Genomic DNA, 9083 nt, shown 5'->3' with positions numbered 1-9083 from the left:
CGCCCCGACAGCCCACGACCAATTTTGTCCTTCTTAGGTCTCATTAGGTAGGCGCGGTCCCCGAGTTTCCTCATGATCTACTTGAACCCAAATTGCAGTTTTCGAGAAATACACTCAGCTGCGCATCAATTTGTTTTTTACGGGAGACTGAATGTGCTGCACACAGGCCGCCCCAGGTTTCGGTTGGCACGATATTCGAGATATCGCAGTATATTTTCATATTTCTTGAAAAACAGTCCAATTTGGGTTCAAGTAGAACATAAGGTTGACGGAAACTTGGGGACTGCGCCTACCTGATGAGCCCGGAGAAGGGCTTAACCCGTCGTCAGCTGGCGAAGAGTTTTCAGAAACCTTGTCAGTAGTTTCCTTTATGAAAATATACTGCGTTATCTCGAATATCGTGCCAACTGAAACACAAGGCGGCCCGTAAACAGCACATTCAGTTGTAGAATATAAACGAGAGATTCATTTGAGTCCCTCGTGAAAACCAAATTGATTTGCAAATGAGTGTGTTTCTTGATAATAGTTGAGTAGTTATTTCAAAACACCTGTCTTATTGTTGTCTTTTCATGAATAATAAGTGAAAAACACATGTTTGTTAACCATACCCAGAGTAAAATTCCTAACTCACACAGTATCACCATCTAGCATAAGCGACCTACAAGCAAATTCCTAGGGAATGCATTATATTGCCGGATAACCGGCGGCTTCGGGTGGAACCTGGGGGTGAAATTACCCCTTCGAATTTCACGTCTGCCTCCCAAGGTTGTCGAAGATATGGGGTTCTTTCAACAGATAAGCGGTATGACATTACTGAACTAATCTGGTCGGTACTCAAACTGTTCAAAAGAGAGCTGACGATAGAATCAACATTTCTCAGATATCTACTGTCGGATTGAAAAATATGATAACGATCCAGGAGGTGAAACACACTCGTTTTCGAAATAAATGATGTTAGTGATGACTAAGCATATTGCCGTCTGAATCTTTTTTTCATGGTATTCCGTTTAAGGACCATCTCGATTTCCAGTCGGTACGGTGTTCAAGACACCGAGGCGTGTTTTATTGATGAGTGCATTTAATCAATTATACAAAATCTGCTTTCAAAGACAGACGAGTTATAGAGGGTTGGGAACTTTATAGGGAGTACTATTCACATTCGTGTTATTTACTTCATTAGTAACGTGAAATGGTGATTTGAAGGGCAAATGGTCTGCGCGCGTATTCTCAGGAACCAAGTGAACCTCCTGTCTCTTGCTTGCTTGTTCCCTTTCTATCCGACCCTTCGTTGCCCATTTTGGTCAACTTTACATTCGCCTGGAGATGTTCCGCATAATCTCTTCCGGCATTCTAAATAGTCTAGATTCTATGGTTGTGGGTCGGGAATAGCGGATTTCTCATTACGCTTCGGACTATGGTACCTGGATTACAACTCACAGAAATCCTGAGACATTCTTTGAGATGAACAGAACAACCACCGCCAAGATAATACATTAGGATGCATCTAGTGACCAAATGTAGACTACACAAAACAGATTAATTTCATGATACAGGCACCTATTCGGAGCGATGACACGTGGGGGACCCCGATGCACAATCCACGTAGGGAAGAGTGACGCACTCACATCTGTCAACCAATGGGGAATGGCCCGTTTGTACTGCGTTAGCGAGTAGTACACATGTCTGTTTGCGTCAAACATGTTGGTGAGTTTTTGCTCTAGATTCTCTCACATATTAAAGACAGAGGTCACATCACGTGCATGGTTCAAAGGAGCAGTTGAATAGTTGGAATAAACCCCGACAGATTTGTAAAACAAAATCCTTGTCGCAATTTTTGGTTGTCATGCGTGATGACAGTGGATACCACCATTTTTGTTGCAAGATCTAGCGTTGAACTTGGGACTCCATTCGCACCATAACGACCGGTTTGTGGTGCAAGCTTACTAAGACATCCTCGGGAACACCGCGTGTTGAATTTTATGCTGAACGCACGTTCAAGCCCATGAGATCAGTTTTACCAACTTGACAATAGGGAATTCTTCGGAATGACTGATGGAGATGCATATATTCATTGGAACACCAGCCGACTGAAAGAAGCGAGGCGAACCCCCCGGGGCACCATGTCGAACCCGCCGAATAAAACCTCCTTGGAGGTTGAACGACGCGAGGCACTCCACGCTCCAAACCACAACGATGCGTGCTAATGGTGTTTTGCGCGACGTGTTCAGTCTCAGTGAAAAATCGACAAAATGTTGGCCTGTTATTAATTCAGAGGAATTCTCAGAGCCTTCACCGTCAATCCCCATAAATCTCTGCGTGACAAAGTGCATGTTCACAGTTGGCATGGTATCAGGACAACTTTTTTTTAAAAAAACTAACGCTCTCTTCACGCTGGTTTCTAGGTCAAACTTTGAGAAGGTTTGGATGCAACAACCGCACACGCATGAATTTTATGGCAGCATCTTCCTGTGTCTTGAAGCTCATCCTGTAATAAAACTAAATCCGAGGAAAGTGTGCATTGAACTGACACATTTGTGGCACTTAAACTGGTGCAAATCTGTATTTTAATTCAAGAGAGTCTGAAATTATAGATGAACCAAAAACGGACTGTTCAAGGCTTTACTTTATAGTACTGTAAATTTGCTGGGATAGAATAAACACCACTCATTAGATCAAGGAGATTTTCGCGCATATGTCTGCGATGCAGGAGTTTTAACGTTGCCACGTCTTATTACATTGGCGCTGGTACCAGAATCCACAGGTATGAACCGTTAAAACGATGCTCACGCTATCGATGTTAGCCTAGGAGGGGATGAGCCTGTATGTATACAACGTTGACGAGCTCGGTTACGTCACCATCACAATCAATGAGGTGCTTGGCTTGAAAACATCATTCATGGTGGCACATGAATTGATAAGATCGAAAAAATGATTGCCTCTAAAGGTAGTTGCTCTGACGAATATTCCAAGAAACAACGAAAATTGGTCATCTGCAAGGTATGCTACAATTTAGTTGCTTTTGAAAAGCATGAATATGATTGGTCTACATCTCTTGCTGACAAAATGCTGTATTATATCGACTTTAATGAATGTAATGTGCCGGAGTTCAGAGGGATCATACGCCCGTTGAAAAACCGGTTACGTTATACACACGGATTGTTACAATAGGTGCACACAGCTTTTATCTCTCGGACTAGAAAAAAGTAATCACCAGGTCAAAGACACTGATTTTGTTCACTAATTTAAAGTACCTTCTTCAAAAGTAACGATCATATGATTGTTATCAATTTTCAGTAGTATATTAGCCGCCTAAACGGGGAATGGTGAACTAAAATGAAAACATTGAGCATCTCCTGAGAGCGTTAGGGATGAAACGACGAACAGACACAAGTCTTGTGTGACGGAAAAAATGTAGTTTCCGACCGACCGAAAAACTGACAACCTTTCGAATGAATTTAGAATATCTTTGAGGACGGCCGAAGTGAGTCTATCCAAAAATTAGTCATTTTTCGTTGCTCTAAACTGTTCCATTTAGAGAGGAAAGTACCGAAAGGATTTCGATACTGGTTACATTTTCTGAGCGAACAATATTGGCTGAAAAAGTCATTTAACGGTTAAACCAGAACCGATATTTTTCCAAGGATGCTAGGGATGGGGGACAAACGTTTGTGGGCAGATACCGTGCATCACAGTGTCATTATCGTGTCGGAAGGGCATTGCCGTCGAGAGTAACATCACCCTGACATGACTGCTTAGGTGCCTAACTAGTGTTAAAACTCAGTGCATTTGTCCCGCGAATCAGCCGTTCTAGAAGGGGCATTCCGCATCCTCAGGACATCCAAAGTGGTTGATTCTAGAGCGAAGCGGTAGTAGTTAAACAAGAGTTAATTACAAGCAAGGGGTCACGTGATCGGACTAATGCCGTCTCATTTGTACTGATTGGTTTTCCAAACGAAGTACTCCTTAATAAGGTTACTTTTTGTTGCTTATTTTGCTACAGAACTATACTTGACTTCTTTTACCAGGTATTCGAATATCCAAACGTAGCAACCTTACGGCTTCTGTAATTAAAAAACAAGATCATGTAAGAATTTTATTTGAAAGGGCAAGAAACAATAAGGTTGAAAGTTTTTCTGTTTTCTGTAACTCACTTATGGCGATTGACAACAATGCTTAATTTTTTTTAAAAAAATAGGAGAAAACATTGTTGTGAGTGTTTTCCGAAGATACATTCGTTGAAGTTGTTTGGCTGGCAGTTTATCCCCAAAGGTATCTTGGACACTGTTATGAAATCGCAAACCACCGACCAAGCTGGAGAAACGTTTCATGTAACTTGGTGACCTTCTATCGTGGAATACACAGACTCCGTGGGTTCCGGAATCCCCATGTACAGACAGTAATAAATGAAAGTTTCGTTCCCATAGAGGACGTTTCAGAACTGCAGTAGCAGCGGCGCCAACAAGACAAAGGCGTATTGTAACCGCAGCAACAGATCACAGCGTGTTATTCCGTAACTGGTGGGAATTCGATGCAAGGAAAACCCAGCGAAGCATCAGTGAGTATTCGTTCCTAGATCTACACACAATCAATCGGTGCACAAGAGGGTACATTTGGGCTTGTTTTGGGCCTGACTGTCTGACCATTATATATCACACGCGTAGTACCAGGTTCAGTTTGTGAATGAATTTGGTGGTGATGTTGTGTTTCGAGAACCAAATACAGAATTCAGTCCACTCCAAATTGACCAGCTGTGTTACATAATTTCAAAGATTCTGTCCCGCTGGTTCACTGAAAACAGCAGATTTTTGTCAGAAAATTGATTCAATTTAATATTCAATTGTAATTTTTTAAATTTTATTTATTACTCAATTTAATAACGGCGTTGTCTAAAGAATTGTGTAAACTAACGGGGCAAAAACTGAGATACTTTCGTACACACCTGACACCCAGAGGGAATTTAATTCAACCAACTGGAACCTGGTAGCGGACCTTGAAATTTCAAACTCAAATCACCGGGAGTGTGAGAAGGGGCGGAATTCCGACAGATTAATGTTTGCCGCACTGCAACGTGTGTTTCCCCGAAAGGTTTTTCGTGGTTTGGGCTACGTATTTAGGAATTTTTACCACTCGGATTGTTTATATGACTTGGCTACGATTTTTTGGCAATAACAGATACTGACAAAAACATTAATTTGAGAGTTTAGATTATGTAAACAGCGGGTTTAAAATAACAATCCGCCTTTAACTTCTATTCGGAAACATTTTTTAGTATTTTCCTCCAGTCATCCATAAATTCCGGCCAAGAAGGCGGTTTAAAAAACCTTTTGCCAAAGTCATCTAAAAGGTCTGAATTCCCCATCTTCCCCACTGTGCTATCCAGCACAGCAACTTCACTGGTTCCCAACCTATTTTTAAAAAAATGCCCAATTATCACGCAACTATATATGCACACACAAGGGGGACTCATAAATATACATAACACCACATAATTTTGATTTCAGTGCATCTAATCACGTCACTAAAATTGATAGTTATCTGGCAGTCATTGATGAGTCATTTCGCCTGACTTACATTTCAAGTTGACGAACGAGGAGAACCGATTTTACTTAAATCATTATTTTTGTATACTGAGCTTAAACTGTGTGAGCACGCACACGATTGCGTAATTTTCAGTCATTATGATTAAGAGGCAACTTTTTGTAGCGACATATCTGCTTAATAAGTCCTATGTTGTTGACTTTACCCTCAGCCATCCGGTGGTATTGAACTCTGAAAATGACGGTTCATATTCTGGAACATACAAGAATGTATATATATATATACATATATATATTTGTATCAAGCGTTTAACATTAGAATAAACAGTATTTCAGCCAAGCATTTTTCGACCACGACCGGGTTGGTTTAGTGTATTCAAAACGTATTTGTAAACAAGCACTTCAAGATTCCTCAGGCCAAAGACTGAACCCTCATTACAGTCACACGCATGATCAGACATTTTGGGAACAAGCGTGTGCCACGCTACCTGACTGGGAAGTCCTGACTGGCGGGTCAATCGATCGTCACAACCAGGACAGTTACTGGGTCGTCGTTCGATGAGTCGGACACACCAATCACATCGCTGAAGTGTGAACTCGTTCACTTGTTCAGACGGGATATTTCAGATGCGTCCAACGTACGTTGGTGGAGTAGTGGTTACACTCTCGCCTCGTATGTCAGGTGTCCGGGGTTCAGATCCCGGCACGGCCATTGGATATGCACTGCTGATGAGTTCTAATAAGAGCGAAACTCGAGTCCAGTGCTTGCCTTTGGTGTGTACTCACCGGAATAATTACGCCAGAGCAGGAACACGGCCGTTCAAACGAGAGTGGTGTGGCTATGAACAAAATACCTATCCCGCAAACCCCCCGTTTTGGAAACAACCGTGCGTTTTCCATAATGAATACTCTCTTCTAGCTGTAAGGGAGTATGAATTTTGAGTATATCCAAAAGCACATCTAGAGCATGTTTCCGTCTGCTATTACTACTCATATTCATTCAGATGAGTAGTATCATTCTAAAAAAAATTATTTATCACAGTACCGCGATTTTTTGCCAACTACAAACCGGTGCATTACATTAGAGGATGACAGCAATGGGTGTGCCAAAATACAAAGTACAATACATTAACGAAGATTGAAAGTCGAACATAGAAACGTCGTGTGCACCTACCAACGTTCCATAGATGGAGCATTGGATGACGTTTTTTTACAGTTCTAAGCAGTGCGGCCAGGAAGGCTGAGCACAGCGGTAGGACTACCATCAATGATGTTGTAAAAATGGTCGTTGGTGGCACTCATAAACCGGCCAGGGGTCATTTTGTTGCCCACTATTCATCACGCTGTCGAAACAGGAAGAGCGAAGTGAAGTAGGGCTGAGCGAACTCCAATCGAAGCAAGTAGAAAGTACGTGATACTACCTATAAGGGAAATCATTTTTCCGCCTCACCGTATGTCACGTGAATTCTTATGGGTTGGTTCACTTTTCGTGCATCTGGTTTTGTAGATCTGGCCTCACTATCCTAGGTTTAATCGTACGGAATGACCTCAGCAACTTTGCTTCCGCTATACAACCCTCATTAAAAGAACACGTGTTTTCTACCGTAACTCTGTTACTAATAGTAAAGAATAGAGCCATTTTCAGTTAGTCGATGGTGCGTACCATTCGAAATGAAGGTAACGTTTGATCAAGAAAGGCAACTGGGAGTGGTATCAGCACAATCTGAGACATTCCCATGATGAACTTTTGTTGTTTCGTCTTACTGTATAGTGCGAAAATTTGAACTTTTGAATGACGTGTGGGCTCACACTGGTTCACTCCCTGTCTACAATCCTCATTTGCTTGGGATTATAGCCATATCTGAAAACTCAAAGCTGGTTCTCAAGCAGCTTGAGAACACAAGAGGAGGAGCGTCGCTACAAAAACCACAAGCGACGGAGCAGATTCATCTTTGAATTAGCGAGAAGTGTGATCCATTGTTTTGTACCTTGGAAAAATCCCACCCTCCCGAGTATTCGTCACATTTTGCGAAAGTGGCTTCTGTTCCATTATCCGAATACGTGGATTGAAATTCGACAATGATCACTGCATACATGTTTGAAGCAAACTAGTCGGATTTTACCAATGAAAGATCTTAGATTGAGACGGTACCCTAAAGTACCCTCTTTGAATTAGCACAACACTTGGTTCTGCAAACAACCGTTATTGATGCAGTCCCTGCTGAGAATAATAAACGATGGGTGGTCGGTCATGGTAAGACCGAAGATTTTGCTTGAGGATGTACATACTGGCAACATTTGGTAAGTGTATCCAAATAGGGATCTCCTCTGCCCTTGAATTTTGTCTGACGTCCTTGAAACGATCTAGTGGCACTCGATACATCATGCAGGTTCAATCTGTTGTTTCATCTAGATCGATTATGTGTCACGTGCATCGCTCGTCCGTTTTGACATCAGGCTGGGACGTGTTCAGCGATTCCTTGAAGAGCACACAGGTCTGTAGGCTGCGGAATACTTTCAGAAGAAATATATTTGGACGATTATATAATCAGGAATATGTCATCACGGAACGGCCGTGGACTGGAACCCCATGTTTGATGTTTGTGATAAGTGAAGGATATCCTTTTCCGAGTGAAACTGAAAGTACCTCCGTTGGATGTTGTTAGTCTCTGTTTTTCTTGTTTTAGTAGTAACGTCGCTTTAGTTCAGTGTAGATGCTTAAAATGAGCCTGTGGCCCCAACTTCATAGCTGGTAGGGAAATTATAAAAAATTATCGGTTTCTTTTTTCAAAGGTGTCAATTAATTACTGACCAAGAAACGTTCCATGTAAATTTCATGAAGGAAACTACTCACAAGGTTGCTAAAACTGTTCGCCTTTCTTGGGGCTTATCAGGTAGGCGCTATCCCCGAGTTTCCGTCAACCTTAGGGTGTACTTGAACCCGAATTGCACTGTTTTCGAGAAGCATACTCACTTGCAAATCAATTTGGTTTTCACGAGAGACTCAGCTGAATCTCTCGTTTGTGATATGACCCAGCAACCTTGTGAGTAGTATCCTTCACGAAAATATACTGCGATATCTCGAATATCGTGCCAACTGAAACATGAGGCGGCCTGTGTGCAGCACATTTGGTTGAAGGATATCATAAACGAGAGATTCAGTGGAGTCTCTCGTGAAAACCAAATTGAGTTCCATGTAATTCTTTACTACCGAAGTAAGGGGAGAAAACGCAGTCCGTTAGTTTACCATGCTTGGACAGGGAAATAGTTCCGAGCATTCAGCTGCCAGAGAAACAGGGAGATGTTGCAGCCTTGACCTCGTACTCCACGTGCTCTACATCCGTGCTCACGAAGTGCTCTTGGCAGTAAGCTTGGATTTATGACTGGCACTGAAGTTGTCATCTTCCAACGACAAGACCTTAACTATGAGGATGGAAGTAGAACATAATATGTTGACGAAAACTCGGGGACTGTGCCTACCTGATGAGTAGTCTCAAAAAGTGCAAGACCGGTCGTGCGCTGCCGAAGAGCTTTCAGCAACCTTGT

General features: G+C 42.1%; 1 protein-coding gene across 1 annotated transcript; it reads right to left on the bottom strand.

Annotated features, from left to right (window-relative positions):
• Positions 1-217: 217 nt before the first annotated feature.
• On the bottom strand, positions 218-8739 carry T265_13126 (hypothetical protein; the record flags this gene model as incomplete). Its single annotated transcript, XM_009167318.1, has 4 exons — positions 218-407; positions 6031-6121; positions 6176-6260; positions 8512-8739. Coding segments are annotated over 4 exons (537 nt in total), but the record flags the coding sequence as incomplete, so codon positions are not given.
• Between the last annotated feature and the right edge of the window lie 344 nt (positions 8740-9083).

The sequence above is a fragment of the Opisthorchis viverrini genome (genome assembly GCF_000715545.1).
Source record: "Opisthorchis viverrini unplaced genomic scaffold opera_v5_38, whole genome shotgun sequence".
In the NCBI taxonomy this organism is placed as follows: domain Eukaryota; kingdom Metazoa; phylum Platyhelminthes; class Trematoda; order Opisthorchiida; family Opisthorchiidae; genus Opisthorchis; species Opisthorchis viverrini.
This window is presented reverse-complemented; position numbering and strand designations above follow the sequence as displayed.